At 42.9% G+C, this 16,659-nt stretch overlaps 1 protein-coding gene across 3 annotated transcripts in view; it reads left to right on the top strand.

Annotated features, from left to right (window-relative positions):
- MYLK (myosin light chain kinase) overlaps window positions 1–5,464 on the top strand; it is a 148,981-nt gene extending 143,517 nt beyond the window's left edge. For all 3 annotated transcript variants that reach the window (XM_075181182.1, XM_075181180.1, XM_075181181.1), the window contains 4 exons: window positions 194–317; window positions 1,658–1,787; window positions 2,344–2,472; window positions 2,560–5,464. In XM_075181182.1, the coding sequence (XP_075037283.1) occupies window positions 194–317; window positions 1,658–1,787; window positions 2,344–2,472; window positions 2,560–2,825 (649 nt within the window). In that variant the 3' untranslated portion in view covers window positions 2,826–5,464. The remainder of the gene's footprint in view (window positions 1–193; window positions 318–1,657; window positions 1,788–2,343; window positions 2,473–2,559) is intronic.
- Window positions 5,465–16,659: the final 11,195 nt, after the last annotated feature.

The raw sequence follows: 16,659 nt of genomic DNA, 5'->3' as shown, positions 1-16,659 counted from the left end.
ATTTCATTTTGCTTTGGATTTTAATATCAACGGTCTGTCAGTCACCTGGTGTTTGGCATCGTGTCCGTTGACATCTTACCTATGTCAGTAAATAAGAGAAGTACACGTAGCGCGGGCACAATGCTCTGCGGGCAGCGTACGCCCAGGGAGCCGTCATGATGGTAATTTCTGTATTATGTTTCTCTCTCACTAGACAGCGTTTAAACTGCACTCAGTGTCTACAGCACTCCTGGCTGCAGCAGGACACCAACACTATGGAGGCCAAGAAGCTCTCTAAGGACAGGATGAAGAAGTACATGGCTCGGCGGAAATGGCAGGTGAGTATTCACTGGCGCTCGTACAACCGGCACACACAGAATTACTATGGTGTATATAGTACCACGGGCGTATATAGTACCTGGGACGTATATAGTACCACGGGCGTATATAGTACCCCGGGCGTATATAGTACCTCGGGCGTATATAGTACCACGGGCGTATATAGTACCACGGGCGTATATAGTACCACGGGTGTATATAGTACCACGGGCGTATATAGTACCACGGGCGTATATAGTACCACGGGTGTATATAGTACCTCGGGCGTATATAGTACCACGGGCGTATATAGTACCTCGGGCGTATATAGTACCACGGGCGTATATAGTACCTGGGGCGTATATAGTACCTGGGGCGTATATAGTACCTGGGGCGTATATAGTACCTGGGGCGTATATAGTACCACGGGCGTATATAGTACCTCGGGCGTATATAGTACCTCGGGCGTATATAGTACCACGGGCGTATATAGTGCCTCGGGCGTATATAGTACCTCGGGCGTATATAGTGCCTCGGGCGTATATAGTGCCTCGGGCGTATATAGTACCTCGGGCGTATATAGTACCACGGGCGTATATAGTACCTCAAGCTATATGATTGGTTCCACCAATCATTTGGTACCTCACAAATACGGGGCACATATTGCCTCGGTGATGTCATTGTCTTGTTTTAAATTATTAAGCTGCAATCTCAAACGGAACCCACATTATGGCTGCCACAATGATACAGACATAGATTACGTGAAGACAGGATCAATGCCGGGCGCTGTTGCCATTTGTCTAACAGAACCGCGCTCCGTTTGTACCCAACGCAATCTGTCAATCTTTCTAACACTGCTCCATCTCCTCCCTTATTTCCAAATACATCCCAAACTTTACCATCTCTTCATCTAAGGATAGGACTAAAAAGAATTCATACTGTTTAAATGTAACTTCTCTTAATAAACTACAGCTACAAATAAATAGAATTGTAGAAATAATATCTGTGCACAGATTTATAAAACCATTTCAGTGATCTAAGCTCTAATACTGCAGTATAAATGAGCATTATATTTCATCCAAATGAACAGATCAGATCTCAGGTTGGCATTTATCGTTCCTTTATTTACTTTTGTTTGTATGTGGATATAATTTAGAGATATTTAAATAATGTTTATAGGTTCACCAAATGCCTCATTCACAAAAAATCACTCAGTCCCAAAATACAATGTTTCCGGTGTGACGTTTGCTTGTTATTCCAGTATATTTGTCTACATTAATGTTTGGATGACAGGAAATAAATCTAATGTGCGTCATGGAAGTGCCCTGTCATATAAGTCCACATACCCTTCTTGTTTCAGAAAACGGGCCACGCCGTGCGCGCTATCGGACGTTTGTCGTCCATGGCGATGATCTCTGGACTGAGTGCTAGAAAATCGTCTGGGAGTTCCCCCACCAGCCCGTTACCTGCAGAGGGGGAAGGAGGCGAAGGTGAGGTCACGTACTGCGAATGCCTGTACGATATGGGATAACGCACCTCCACTGTACGTTATATGGAGCTCTGAGGTGACTTATAATATCCGTAACAAGTTGCAGTAAGGAGGGGGGCGTTATTTCTTCCAATACACATTTTTTCCTAATGAGCGCTGATGTTATGACATCATAAATCACTGATAATAAGTGGCAACGTCGGAACTCATTGTTTTATAAAAGAATTAATATCACTTTTATATACTAATTATTCCTAGGAAGGGGTAAAAACAGTCTGTAAGCGGCTGCGGAGTCCCCAACATTCCGCCCCAGTGATCAGGGATCTCCCTTCAGTGATAGGGACTGTTGCTCTAGAATGTAACAACTTACCCTACTGACTTTAACTACACCTCCTGCTGACCCCTATGTCATTTACAATTATATCTAAAAATCCCAAACCAAAGAAATGGGAAGGTCGCTGTCTGCCCCAAGTCCACTTCATCTGTTCTGCTTGGTGGTAGTAATATATAGTATTATCATACGTGAGAGTATTAGTAACGCTGGCATCTTCTTACAGAGGACAATCAGGCTTTCCTGGAATCTGTGTCTGAGGAGCGACCTCCTAAGAAGCCATTTTTCACCAGGACCATATTGGATATTGAGGTTGTAGAAGGAAGCGCGGCCAGGTTTGACTGCAGGATTGAAGGTGATTGTCATATCGGTCAGACATTGTGTAATGTGCACCATGGTTTGTGGATCTGAGCTGACCATCCCCCCTCTCTCTATGCTGCAGGTCATCCTGACCCGGAGGTGATTTGGTACAAGGATGAGCAGCCCATCAAGGAGTCCCGTCATTTCCAGATAGAATACGATGAGGATGGGAACTGCTCCCTCACTATCTCTGAGGTGTGCGGAGATGATGATGCCAAATACATCTGCAAAGCCATCAACAGCCAGGGTGAGGTGTCCTGCACTGCAGAGCTCATTGTGGAGGTGATGGCTGAAGAAGAGGAGGAAGAAGAAGAGGAGGAGGAAGAAGAGGAGGAGGAAGAGGAGTGAATAAATATTCCGTATCGGACTTATTTCTAGCCACAAACTACAAAGGGACATTCTCATTCAGATCCCGGAAAGACACTAATTCAGAGAAGCTGGAAGTCATATTTAGATCCCGCTGTTTGAAGAGCATGTCCTCAGCCAGATTAAATGAGACTTATTCCTATTTCCAAGGGCATTATCACTGCTCAGCCATAATATGCAGAATAATTACTCTCATCTGTGATTGTAGAGGGGAAAGAGACTTTCTAGGGAACAGATTGACCACAACCTATCCATGGCTGGGATGAAGTACAGAATAAATGGCCCAGGATGTATTGCAGTGTGACTCACATGGGATGAGAGGTGGGGTGAATGTGTTGGGGTGAGAGGTAGAGTGAATGTCTTGGGACGGAATGTAGGATGAATGTCTTGGGGTGAAGGGTAGGGTGAATGTATTGGGATGGGATGTAGGGTGAATGTATTGGGATGGAATGTAGGATGAACTTCTTGGGATGGGATGTAGGGTGAATGTTTTGCGGTGGGATGTAGGGTGAATGTTTTGCGGTGGGATGTAGGGTGAATGTCTTGGAGTGAGAGGTAGGGTGAATGTCTTGGGATGGAATGTAGGATGAACTTCTTGGGGTGGGATGTAGAGCGAATGTCTTGGGGTGGGATGTAGGGTGAATGTCTTGGGGTGAGGGGTAGGGTGAATGTCTTGGGATGGGATGTAGGGTGAATGTCTTGGGATGGGATGTAGAGTGAATGTCTTGGGGTGAATGTCTTGGGGTGAAGGGTAGGGCGATTGTCTTGGGAGTGGGATGTAGGGTGAATGTCTTGGGATGAGGGGTAGGGTGAATGTCTTGGGATGAGGGGTCTGGCGAATGTCTTGGGGTGGGGTGTGAGTGGCCCGAGCTGCAGTGTGAATGCTTCCACCCCTATAATCACTAAGAGTTACCGCATTGCCTTTTATTGCCAACGTACTGGGGCTAGTTTTAGAGCCCAGTATTGGATTATAGAACCCACTTTATTACTTCCTGTCTGCATTTGGTGAATTGCCAGATTCGTCTATTCTTTAACGTTATATAAGTGATAGTCCCTGAAACTTCCCTGGCTGGAATTAGACTATTAGATTATTTATCTTTTTCTGTGTTATTTTCTGTGGAACCCAGAGGCAGCTGCGCTATTCCTGTCCACAAGCAGAGCATTGGCCTGGTCCAATAATGTAAAGTGTGGGGGAGACTTGTGTCCGACATAAACAGATCTCAAATCTGCGCAGGAGACACAAAATGATGGTAATAGGGTTATCTGAGTTCCGTTCATCCCCTATTACATAACACAATAATCATCTGCAAAAACATAGAGGGTCTCTGGAACTAATCTTCCCTATTGTCTAGATGTAAATATCTGATATAATCATGCACACAGAATTCGATGTCTTCAGACTCTGTAAATCGGGGATAGGTCATTTGAGATTCGCCAAATGTTTTAACCCTGCTAACTAACAAAGCATGCTGGGACTTGTAGTTTATCGGTAGTGAGATATGACCAACCCGTTTTGAAGATTATCTGATATCCATCATTAAAATGAGGGCGCATCGGTCGTGACAAATTAGAATCCTAAATTTATACAATATCCATTTGTTTGGATTACTATGTTCATACGGACTGATCCCGGGTCCCTATTTACTGTTCCTGCCATATAATGCAGTATTTCCCAGCTATAAATTGTGTTTACTGTTAGGATATGGGAAGCCGCTTTGCCCTAAATAGCAATTATTCAGTATTCATCTTCTCTGTCGAGGATTAAGGACTTTCTCTTCTGATAAGTGCTCACACTCTGCTTTCACAATATCAGCACTTTGTTATTTTGTTGTTTTATGGAGAATATATCAGATGTTGTCTGTGTGCCGCACTGTGTGTATATAATTATGCATCTCGTTCTCTCTCCTAAGTTAATATATGAGATTGGAGGGAGGTAACAATGATCATGTTATCAGTCTTTTAATAGTTCCCCAAATGCTTTAAACACTAGATCTGGCACATACAGCATTTGTAGGAATCGTTTCCTCAATCAATATGAGACAAATGAAATAATCACGGTTATCTGGTTTCACAGCAAAGCTATTAAGACTTGTGCTACATGCATTGAAACACAGTTGTGCCGAACTTGAATAGATTAAAGATTGACCATATCATTTAACATATAAATACAGTGTTACGGTAATTGCTGTGTACCAGGATGAGGACGTTAGGTTGTACTTGGCGTATCCATTCTGATCTTCTGTTTTGGTTATTAATGATAATGCTGTTCATATATATTTTAATTTAAACTCACAGTAGACCCGTCTCTTGTGGGAAAGACGGGGTTAACGCAGTCGGGCGCTCGAGGCTTTGAGAAAAGCATGTTCCAATTCTGCCATCCTGCCGGATACGTTCTGCAACCACAGGATTGTCACCGCATCCATATATGGAAGGGGTTTTGTAAGTGTACAAAGCTTTTCTCACGAATTCTAATATGTGCTTGGCTATATTTTTTTATTTTAATGAAAATTCACTATTATTTTTCGCCAGTTTATTAAGTCTGACAATTTGCGTTGATGAGAACACTACAGCTGTGGTTCCTCACGTTATAAATAAAGCACAATGCATGCTTTCTATAGAGAGCGCTCTCCGCTTGCCTGTGTCTTTTTTTTTATACAGCGGGTTCTGTCATTGGTGAGTGGGAATAGGTCACGTTGTAGAGTGCTTGCTGGGGAGCGCCAACCCTACACCCCTACATCTGTGCCCAATACTAACGTGGCAAATCCTTCACACTCCAGACGTAATCCTGGTGGTCTTTGAAGACGACTAAAAATCTACAAATATGTTTTGAGTCATTTTACAACCATATTGTTCTATTTGAGATGCTTATATCAAGTCTACTGCAGGCTGTATTAGGTGGCTGTCCTGAGCAGATACACAACATTTTCCCCCAGCACCTTTTCCCTGAAGCACCTGCTATAGCCTATAAATTGATTGAGCAGCTTCCACTTCTGTATTTGTCCTGAGCAGGATGTCTGGTACTTCCATTCCACGTGGGCTGACTAATGTGCCGGAAGTCACCTCCACAACTAGGTTACAACACGTCTGCATTCTCAGCTGCTGTACAATCAGCGGTTCAAACAGACAGTTATTGTCAAAGGAAAAGACCAGTTTGGTGACTTTTTTTTAAGGTATTGAGGCAAAGGTCCGATGTCTGATGGTTCACTAGACGCACTCTCTAAGAAATTAATTTTTTAGCTTGGCCTCGAATGGGATGAAACATTTCCTTTCCTGGGGTGAACGACACGTGTGGCTCATTTAAAATACTAATCATTCATTTCAGTATCACATCATTTCCTGTTGTGCCATAAAGTCTGCACAACAGGGAATAGAGCCGCCGACACGATGAGAGTAAATATACCGATAGAGGGATCTTCATACACCATTGTCAGTTACACCTTATGAGCCTCTGACTACACTGTATGCTCCAATCAATGTGTAAGGGATTGAAGCTGACACAGGCTATACCTGTAAAGAGGACTTGTCAGACTCCATTTTTTCAATCCACCAATGAAATGCTTTAATGTTATCAATCATTCGGTCCATAAATTAGCGGTTCATGCCTCCATGTGCTGATGAATAATTGTACATACATCCTCATGAAACAGCTGCAAGAGGCAAATATATTTATATAACAAAGCTCATCAGAGGTGAGGACAATGTGACCCTTCCACCATCTCGCTTCACACCTCTCCGTCTATGTTCTACAACAACGGCCCCCCTTGTAAATAAGGAGAATTCATCCTAAGCAGGAGAACGGCTGTAATAGAATATTGTCAATGAATGTTGCACAGAACGGTTGTACTCAGTACAAGGTGAAGGAGATCAGCAGGAGGCTCATCGTATAGGGACGTTTCCATCCATTAGAAATCCTCCATCTGTCTGAAGGTATGAAACACAGAGTGCACCCATAACGGTTATAGTGAGCCCTCCAACATTATTACTGCAGTAATAGCTACTTTATAGCAGCAGGTATTCACATACTCCTGGCTAGTTATAACATGAGTGATCCCACAGAACCAACAAGTGAAGGATTAAGCTTTACACAAGGAATTCTAGTTAGATTACTTCTCTTGTCTTTCACCAGAGTAATGCAAGTCAGAGAAGCTCCGCCACCCAATATCAACTCTGTACAGGGCCATAAACACACACTGGACAAGGCTGGATGTGGAGGTACGAGCTGCTTCGGTTATATTGGAACCTCCATCTGCAAGGCCACAAATTTAACCCCTACTGGACCTCATTTAGAGTTAGGAGTAAATTCAGTTAAAAGGGGCAATTTAGGACCTTGGCAAAACCATGTTGCGGGGGTGGGGGTGGGGTGGGTGGTCACTCAAATTAAAATGTGCAGACAAATTTAGGGGTGGACCAATGGGACTCCGGGAAGGTTAGCGGGGATGTGCTGTAATAGAAGATGATACAATTGTCATCGTCATACACATTGCTCCACCCACTTAATGGCGTGAATGGCGTCCTCTTCTCATACCTCACCTCCTGGAGCACAGGGTATGTATTCTGTGATCTCATCAGACTGCCCCTCTATAGGATTCTGGGGACTCCCAGGATTCAGACTATCCAGCAGTTCCCGCTGCTCCCCTCACTCCCACTTTTTCACATACAAATTTACAGGACTTAGGAGAGGAGCAGTATTGGGCTACCTAGGAGCAGTATTGGGCTACCTAGGAGCAGTATTGGGCTACCTGGGCTGGGTCACCTGCATTTTATTAAAATGTTCCTAATAGGCCACTGAGTAGAGTCTTGCCCCCTATGTTATAATGATCAGCCCTCCCCTTGTCACAGGACCTGTCTAATTGCTTGAACCCACCCCAGGTAACCTTTTAGGACCAGGATCTGAGTCAGAATATTCCACCCAAATCGTAATTATCCATATTATGTCCTAATATATTACACCCTACATCTCCTCCCTCCTCTCTATTCATGCTCCATCCCGCACCTAGTGGTGCCCTATAAATAAAAATTAATAATAATAATAATAATAATTAATGCCCATAAACCATGAGTTTGTTCCTCCCACCTGATAGGAACAGGAAGCAGAAGAGGTTAAATGCTCCTCACTACCCCTGTAACCCGGTGTCTTCCTGTTGCCTAATTATGTTCTGTGGGGTACCCTAATTAATTTGAAGGTCACACTGAGCGCAGGTGCCAGAAGATGCTGTTATCCTCTTTCCTGCACGCAGCGCATGAGCTTGCAATCTAAACATATTCCGGCGATGACTTTCTCTTCTCTTACTAGACAGCCAGACACTTTTTTGTCTTTCCTCCCTTTTTCCCCCTTTGATTTTAGGGAGATTAGGAGACTACAAAACACCAAATCAATTCTCATAACTAAGCCAATGAAAAGCAGACACCTGTTTGAATTGGAATTCATGCCCAAAAAGCAATGTTGCTCTGGCCAAAGTGTCCAAAAAGGCCTCTTTTCTCTTCAGCTACATGGCTTCATCAAAGAGAGCTTGGGAATCCTCTGCAGGGCCCTCTAAGCTGAATATTTACCATTATAGCTAGTGCAGTGAAGGAATGGGGCAACCAGTTACAATGTCACCTCAGAGAGAAAACACATAAGAGTAGAGATTGTTGCTTCAGTTCCTCTGCTTTAAAAAAGCTCACGGCCGAGTTCTTCGCAGAAACAGTTTGTAATGTTGTTCAGACCACGTCAAATACAGCCAGAAAGGCTCTTTGGTGCGAAACATGGGCAGGAAAGTCTCTCCTAAATGCAGACTGTGCGGGATTCCATTTAAAGGATAACTGCAGAATAAGGGGATCATTTCAGTCTGTAAATATGAAGGAGAAGGTAATACAAGGTGAGCTGCAGAGTAAGTAGATCCCTTCAGGCTGGTGCTGGCGACTAGGTGCCCTGCGGGAGCCTGAAAGGGAGAAGCAGGTAGATTAGCAATGCAGGGAGCTGTGACGTCGGAGCCAAATCAGAAATCAGAGAGTCCAGGAAGTAACTTTCAAATCCCTCCAGATCACTGGCAATTTTATGTGCAAAGTTGCCATATATGTTAACCTGCAGTTTTGAGATTCCAAAATCCAATCTCCAGCAATTTGTGTCGATTTTAAACCACCTATCCTGCTGCCGTTTTAGTCAAACTTGCCCGAGATCATTGTGAAAATCGCCAGAAACAACACTCTGCTTTGGGTCTCGGCAAGTTTGCAAAATCGCAGCTTCATACATATTCTAGCAGCTTCCCGAGACCATGAGCTCACAATCATTAGTGTTTACATAAAGTGTGACTATAGTCCTGGATATAGAGTTCATCAAACTCTAATGATCCTAGGTTGCCAAACCCTGATATTGTGAAGACTTTCCTCTGTCCAAGGCAGCTGCCTCTACCGCAGTGCCCATATTGGGGCGATGAATCTATCAGCACCTCTGACTGTCCCCCTTTTTCTGTAAATGATCTTCTTGTTTTACAGGACATCCGGGGTGTTCTGTGTGATTCTGGGGCCCCTGGCTGGACTTGGCACCATTTTGGGGGATTGTTTAATCTATGTGGAAACTAATGTGGCTGCTCTCAGTATTTGCAGTTATTAAACCACCTTAGTGACTCTCGTAGTGTGAATAAGACGGCGCGTGGCCGGAGACTTTCCTGTGGATGTTTACAAATCTGTACTAAACTTGAATGGGCTAAAGATTGTCTGTTTATAGCTATACACTAAATATCAGAATATACATGGGCTCTGTGCAGTGCTGTTTCTTTAAATGAAGTTGGACCACTATTAATGCTGGATATGGTTGTACAGGACTAGCTAATCCCATTTAAGGACCAACTGAGCTGTAACAAAGAGAACAGATGTGAAACAAGCGATTACATAAAGGAATATGCAGCACAGAGCAGACACGGCGTTGTGTGGTTTATATCAGATGCTGGATCCTGTCATGGTTCATATTCATGGTGAGGAGAAGATCACTTGATAAAGTTATCAGAGTTTTCTTATCAAAGGGGGAAGAGAATGTTAATTACATCAAGCTGTCCGGCCGCTGGGGATAGTGACATTTATAGAATATCAACCGTATCCATCCTGAGCAATTTTTCTTACAAGAGACAGGGAAAATACTAATAATTCAGAGTTAGGAGCCATTCTTACAATAGCCCCCTTTGTACGTCGATAAAGCAAATTTTTTTTTAAATCCCTTATTGCCGCAAATTGACAATCGCGGGGACAGTGGAGTGATGTTTACCTGGCCTGGAGCAGTAAGGATAACTCACCATTACGTTGGACCAGTGTCAGTGTGTCAATGATCCGGGGCCCGGAGTGTCAGTGTGTCAATGATCCAGGGCCCTGAGTGTCAGTATGTCATTGTTCTGGGCCCCCGAGAGTCAGTGTGCCATTGTTCTGGGCCCCCGAGAGTCAGTGTGCCATTGTTCCGAGGCCCGGAGTGTCAGTGTGCCATTGTTCTAGGCCCCCGAGTGTCAGTGTGCCATTGTTCCGAGGCCCGGAGTGTCAGTGTGCCATTGTTCTGGGCTCCCGAGTGTCAGTGTGCCATTGTTCTGGGCCCCCGAGTGTCAGTGTGCCATTGTTCTGGGGCCCCCGAGTGTCAGTGTGCCATTGTTCTGGGCCCCGAGTGTCAGTGTGCCATTGTTCTGGGGCCCTAGTCTGTTATTGGCCTGAGGTCCAAAATGCCAGTGTGGTAGATACGTGAGAATGAACATCCTATTCACAGCTGCCTCCAGGTATATGTGACAGATGTTGGGCTTGGCAAACAATAGTCACATTGTAAGAAAAATAAGGACAGTTCTCCGTCTGTGCAGATTAATATAACTTATAAACGGTATTCTGTTAACCCTTTCCTGACTTACTGTCTTTTACACTTCTTGGAAGTTGTTTATTTCCGGCTCAGATAATAATACAGTGAACATTTCCACATCGACCAGAACACTGTAACCTAATGCATACTAGGCAATATTTATTCATCTTTTAAATCGTATACTGAATAAAATCCCTGGAGTAACATAGTAAGACATTAAAGGATATAAACCTAATTTATGGAGCAGGGTGAACAGATACCAGATAATATAACAGATATGAACAGATATATAAGGTTTGGCTTTTCCTGTAAGAGCTTTGTACGGAACGGGCATTTTCTCCCGGGAAGTTGAAAATTAAATGTTTCCACAGTTTTCCTGTCTCTCGCTGTCTCCCTGCACTAAGTACAGAAGCAGGTACAAGACAAGACCAGAAGTGTTACAGTCACTGTGTTACAGCTGTGTAGTATTTTCTATATGCACCTCTTACATGGCTGCATGAGCTTATCCAGCTTCTGGGATATTAACAAGAGTGAGAATAGCCCAGGTCCTGCGGGAGCATGCTCACTGCGCTCCTGTGACATCATCATTCTGCCGCTTGCAGTACATTGGCTTTGACTGATCACATGGGCTCAATGTCACAGGAACATCTGCCCACACCAGCAGCCACTGGTGGAAGTGACGGTATGGGAAATGTAACTGAATGGTCAGGGGGCCGCCTAGACCCAGATGCTTTAGGGACTTTTATTGGCTTTAGATGCTTTTTAACATTATTATTATTTTAACATTATTTAATAAAATACAAAGACTTACTAAGTTGTAGCACTTATTATATATTTGTATTTTACTAGTGTTAGAAAGTATCTAAACTTAGGGCTCATATACATATGGGACAGACAGACAGACAGACCATACCCCCAACATTTCAGTCCCCAGCAGCGTTAAACCATAGATATATAGGCCCGATTCATATTGTAAAACAACTTACAACTTACATTTTAAAAAAGAGCACAGAACTTGTACTTAGTTCCGACCATATTCAGATCCAAACGGATCTCGACATACATTTCATTTGAATCTGGGTATAAGTGAGCTCTGGCTGTACATTACTGGCCGTGTACAGACAGACAGGACACAGTACAGGATACGTACATATATATGTGCAATATAATGTCACATGAGAACGCATACAAAATATATTATATTATAAAATAATTGAACAACTCTAAACAGTATAATCATTAATAATAAAATATGATTGGTTTAAAAACACTTTATAAATCTGGATGTTCTTAATACGTGCTGTACATACATTGCGTTTTTATGGTCTATCTTACTTGTACATACATGTTCTCTGCTAGCTAGTGGCACACATACATGTACTTTTCCGCCAAAAAAGACAATGCCGTATCAGTCATCACTATCAGTCATCACTAACTGCCCTGTGACTGGTGCAAATGATACAGCTAAAAAAAAGGTACTTTACAGAAGCCCAGGACTGGAATCAGCCGCACCTGCACGACCACGTCATAGCCTTACTGTACATGGCCCACGTCCGTCTGGCTCTTCCCGCCCTTCAAGATGTAGGCAGTCGTGTCATTGGCATTAGGACATGAATTGCGTACATTGGCACAAGGCCCCTTTCTGAGCAGGCGCAGAGCTATTTCACACACGATACGTGAGTCAGGCAAACAGATTTATGTCCGACCCTGAATCAGACCCATAATGTTTTTTGTGAAAAGGCTTTGGCTGTTTTCGCACAGAGCCAGAGTTAAATGATAATAGTAGCAACTGTGATATAATATGCCAGAATACCCATTAGGCTGCAATATGTCCAAATTCTGCCCAGTAGAGTGTTATACACCAATAATAACGACCAGCGGGGTGCATCATGCAGTTGGTAATGATTAATAATAATAAGTGATAATGGCCAGTGAAAAGTAACATGTCATTAATTACGCCTCTTAGAGTGTAATACACAGAGTAATATTAACCCATTATAGGCCAGTGACAATATCCTGTAGGATGTAATAAGCCAGTTATAATCTAGTGCGATCAGAGGGCCAGTTGTGCACATTTTTGCACCTCAGGATTGTGTTTCATTGCCCAATGTGTGGCATATAATTTAGCAGAGGTTTTTCTTTTTAAGACCACTTTATCCACTTGCATCTCACTCAATTCACCTTATTTAGAGGAGGCTGAGGACCTTGATACCCCCTCTGACTCCCAGTCTACAGCGGAGGAGCCTAAAGGGCGGCTCACTTCATCCTGCTGGCTCTGTGCAGAATAAATATGCTGATTACAGTCAGGGCTGGTGTGCCTACTGCTGGCACAAAGTAAAACAGAGGTCTGACTAGGACCGAAAGCATGATAAACGCCAAGGCTGTGCCAGCACTGTACAAATTTGGAGAGATGGGAAGGGGCAGGAGAGACGAATGGACTGGGTTAGCAAGTGTGAAACAGAGGTAGAGCTGAGACAAGGGCAGCAAATGAGAGGGAGGAGGGAGGGAACACATGGGGGTGCATTAGAATTTATTTGCACAATTCCCACCCGCCAAGAATTAAACTGTATTTTACAATAGCCTGCGCCATACTCAGCAACTGGCAAATACAAATCAGGAATAGTGCAGAGGGTAGAGAGACCATCGCAGCTGCCATAGAGCATGTGGATTATTTACTGGCTGGCAATGTCCAAGGTTATAATTCATGCAGAAGAGAAATGTGTTCAGCGCAGACCAGCAGCAACCACCGCTAATACTAATACAACTAATGACTTATATATCACACAAGTCTATTTGACAGGCAGTATAATGACCATTGTATAAGTAGCCTATCTGGGCCCTGTAGATTGACAATGTTTCTATGCCACACTTCACACGTTTTCCGCAAACCTGTTTTAAGGTGTCTATAACGCTTTCTAATCCTATACTTGCAGTTTCTCCGAAAATGTAGCAAATTATCTAACTCGTCCGAGGTGTCACCATGAAGCACGTGACATATACTTACAAGTCACTAAATACATATTACATTATCTATTAGGTATCACATATTTATATTTTACAGCAGTGTAAATATCTTTAAATAAAATATTTAATACCACCTATTTTGGGATAAGATTCTTTGGAAGTTGTTGCTGAGCCGCCACAGAGAAGGGAGAGAAGAACTTGTGTTCATCCAAATAGTGACAAGATCTTGGCCCAGTAATCTATCTCTTATGTATATAACATGACTGTGTGCAAATGCTAAAACAACGAGGACGCTTATTCCTACCTGCCTCTTACTAAAGTGTAATTTACCGTATTTGCCGGCATAGAAGACAACTTTTTTGCCCTAAAAAACATGCCTCCTAGTTGGGGGGTCGTCTTATACGCCGGGTGCCCCTTACACTAATCCATTGGCCAATAGAATCTTCCGGATGTGACATCACACCCGGAAGCTAGAACCAGAAGCGTGCCGCACGCTTGTGATCTGCAAACTATCTCCTATCAATAGCGGGACTGATCACCCGCTATTGTCTAATATCTGAACATCTGAACATTACCAGCCCCTTGGAATTACACAGCAAGACACTTGGGACCGGACAACTAACAGATTACTGCTCCGCAAACGCAAGTATCGATATCATCTCCATGTGGAATTAGTCGGACATATGTACTGTTATTTTCCTCAGCTTTATAACTGCAAGAACGTTCTACAGTTTACAACATTGGGACTGTTCCATATACGAATATTTTATCTATGATCATCTATGGCAGTTTATTTATGCATTTACTGTGATATTTTAGAACACCTTGTCACCATCTGGTCCATCAGCGGTTGTTGAGCCAGATCTTTCCAACAATTAAGATCAATCAGAGTACTACCCACACTAACATATATATGTCAGGATTACATGTATATCCTTCAGTGCAATTCTATATTTTAATTTTTTATCTGTTCCCCCTGGTCTGTTCCAGGGGGTAGTCTTATACGGCGAGTATATATCAAACTCTATATTTTGAGTGGAAATGTTGGAGGTCGTCTTATACACCGGCAAATACGGTACTTCCAACTATTCTGGGTTTTTAATTTGGCTACAAAATGCAGATGAATAATTTAGTACATGCATGGGATCAGCTCTGGAGACGTGGATCGGAAGCAATTGTATTGGGTAGGCTAATTTAGGAAAAACTGGTCTTGAGGTCATTCTAAACCTGACAGGCATCAGCTCCGATTTGCTGAGATTTACTTATATCCAGCAAAAGAAACAAAAATGATTTTAATATCCAAAATTGCTGGGATTGATTTAAGATGAAGAGAAATATGTTGTCTGCAAAGAGAGACAATTTATTTTCCAGGACCCCCACCTGAATGCCCATATAGTTATCTTAAAGCAAATACAGTGAAGGTAAAGTTCGCTCATAGTGTAACATTTTCAAATACCATTGATCATGATCAGAAAAAAAGCAGCATACATTTTATAATATATATATATATATAATTATGCTTATCTGTCAATGACTTTTTCAAGCTCATCTATCTCAATGAAATCCAATGTAGTCAGAAGACAGTGTCCTTGCACTGTGAATAGATAAACACAGGCTGCAAACACAGACTCATGTGTAAAATCTTAAACATTGATTATTTCAAAATGCCAATTAAAAACCCTTAAGCTGGGTACACACTCCAGAAATTTCGACCAACTTTTTATGCCGAGCGATTTTACATGCGATCGATGTTCCGATCGCTCGGTCCATGGACTGCATACACACTAGCCTTGTTTAGGACGATAAAGGGAAGAGCGGACGTCCCTTTAGCGACTTTTTACAGCCATGTTGTCGTGAGCAATGACTGTAATTTCGTACTCACTGTTGTGGATCGGTCGGAAGTTTATACACACTACACAACGGAAACGAGATTGGAACGAAAATATTAAACGGTACGACCAACCAAATGAGGCGACAATCGTCCATTTGGGCAGACTTTCCACCATCGTGTCACTGCACACACTGACCCGACTTTTGAACGGCGGTCGTATGTCGGCTGTTTGAGCCGATTATTGGACGAAAACCGTGTAGTGTGTACCCAGCTTTACACTAGGTAAAAAATTCAAAGGCTTCTCTGTGAGAAGGAGGGCTCCGAACCCAACACCCCCATAATACTAATTCCCCCTAATAACACCAACACCCCCATAATACTGATCCCCTAATAACACCAACACCTCATAATACTGACCCCCTAATAACACCAACACCCCATAATACTGACCCCCTAATAACACCAACACCTCATAATACTGACCCCCTAATAACACCAACACCTCATAATACTGACCCACTAATAACACCAACACCTCATAATACTGACCCCATAATTACACCAACACCCCATAATACTGACCCCCTAATAACACCAACACCTCATAATACTGACCCCCTAATAACACCGACACCCCATAATACTGACCCCCTAATAACACCGACACCCCATAATACTGACTCCCCTAATAACACCAAAACCCCATAATACTGACTCCCCTAATAACACCAACACCCCATAATACTGACCCCCTAATAACACCAAAACCCCATAATACTGACTCCCCTAATAACACCAACACCCCATAATACTGACCCCCTAATAACACCAACACCTCATAATACTGACCCCCTAATAACACCAACACCCTCATAATACTGACCCCCTAATAACACCAACACCTCATAATACTAACCCACTAATAACACCAACACCTCATAATACTAACCCACTAATAACACCAACACCTCATAATACTGACCCCCTAATAACACCAACACCCCATAATACTGACCCCCTAATAACACCAACACCTCATAATACTGACCCCCTAATAACACCAACACCTCATAATACTGACCCCCTAATAACACCAACACCTCATAATACTGACCCCCTAATAACACCAACACCTCATAATACTGACCCCCTAATAACACCAACACCTCATAATACTGACCCACTAATAACACCAACACCTCATAATACTGACC

Source organism: Mixophyes fleayi, chromosome 7 (assembly GCF_038048845.1).
Source record: "Mixophyes fleayi isolate aMixFle1 chromosome 7, aMixFle1.hap1, whole genome shotgun sequence".
Taxonomy (NCBI): domain Eukaryota; kingdom Metazoa; phylum Chordata; class Amphibia; order Anura; family Limnodynastidae; genus Mixophyes; species Mixophyes fleayi.
Note: the sequence above shows the minus strand (reverse complement) of the source record. Positions and strands in the feature narration are given on the sequence as shown.